Genomic DNA, 1,223 nt, shown 5'->3' with positions numbered 1-1,223 from the left:
GGTGGTTGTGGACCCGATAGGCAGCTTCCCGGGAGGTGGCTGGGTCCCCTGAGAGCTGGAGCCCAGATGGGGAAGGGTCGGCACTCAGCTCGCCAGGGAGAAGGGACGGCTCCTCGCACCAGCCGGGCTGATGCAGCCGTGAATCAAGGGCACTTGGCGCGGGCGCCCAGCCTCCCGTTGGCCCCTTCCGAACACAGCCCTCCAGCGTCCACGTCGCCTTATCTATCCCTGATGCGGGCGATGGGGGACAGAGGAGAAAGTCTTCCCACAGGAGACAGGATGTAGCAGCCGCCTCGACGGCCCGGCTCTGGCTGCTCTCTCTCCGTTTCTCCCACTTACCGGGCAGAGCACAGGCCCCAGCACCGCGTATCCCGATGAGCTGGGGCGATGACTGGGGGTGTTTCCTAAGCCGGTCATTGACACACTGCACCCATTATCCCGATGAGCTGGGGCGATGACTGGGGGTGTTTCCTAAGCCGGTCATTGACACACTGCACCCATGAGGCACAAGTCCACAGCAGAGGGGGCTGGCCGTAAAGCACACAGCCTGGGGGCCGCGGTAAACGGACCGGACGCCCCAGCAGGCGCGGGTGTGGCTCCTCGGGGGAGATGTTCGCTGGCTGACCGTGTCTCTCCGTAGGTTTGCCTTCCGCTCGGCTCTCTCAGTAACGTGCCCTTTGTCGTTTGCAGACCGCAGAATGGCTCCATGATCCTCTACAACAGGAAGAAGGTGAAGTACAGGAAAGACGGGTACTGCTGGAAGAAGAGGAAAGATGGGAAAACGACCCGCGAGGACCACATGAAGCTGAAGGTCCAGGGAGTGGAGGTAAAGAGCCAAGGGCCCTCCTGGGCCTCTTACGTCCTGGCCCCGGGGCCGTGAGGCCAGGCACCTCTGTTGAAAGTACTTTTGTTCGTTTCCTTTTCTCCTCCCTTCTCACACCCTCCGATCTCCGTTCACGGTTTATACAAAATTGGATTTAGCTAAAGCTCCTGCGTCCCGGAACCATTGGTGTGCGGTTGGGAGTGGCGAGGGGTGCAGAGCGGGGTGTGGGGCTGAGGGCGGTGCTGCCTCTGGGTGCACTGAGCAATGCAGGGGCTGGGGGAGGAGCTACATCAGAAATCTCCCACGGGGTGCGGGGGCAGGGGCGCTTCACTCCCTCTACTGACACTCCTTCTGCTTCCCTCTGGCTGTCTGGGGGAGCTCCCTGGTGTTACAGATAACT

At 61.6% G+C, this 1,223-nt stretch overlaps 1 protein-coding gene across 1 annotated transcript in view; it reads left to right on the top strand.

The window, feature by feature from the left end:
• The window catches only part of CAMTA1 (calmodulin binding transcription activator 1), a 749,204-nt gene that overhangs the window by 393,777 nt on the left and 354,204 nt on the right, over positions 1-1,223 (top strand). Inside the window, exon 5 of the mRNA XM_006766821.2 lies at positions 691-826. Within this exon, the coding sequence (XP_006766884.2) occupies positions 691-826 (136 nt within the window). The remainder of the gene's footprint in view (positions 1-690; positions 827-1,223) is intronic.

This window comes from Myotis davidii, unplaced genomic scaffold (genome assembly GCF_000327345.1).
Source record: "Myotis davidii unplaced genomic scaffold, ASM32734v1 scaffold299, whole genome shotgun sequence".
NCBI classification, from domain to species: domain Eukaryota; kingdom Metazoa; phylum Chordata; class Mammalia; order Chiroptera; family Vespertilionidae; genus Myotis; species Myotis davidii.
Note: the sequence above shows the minus strand (reverse complement) of the source record. Positions and strands in the feature narration are given on the sequence as shown.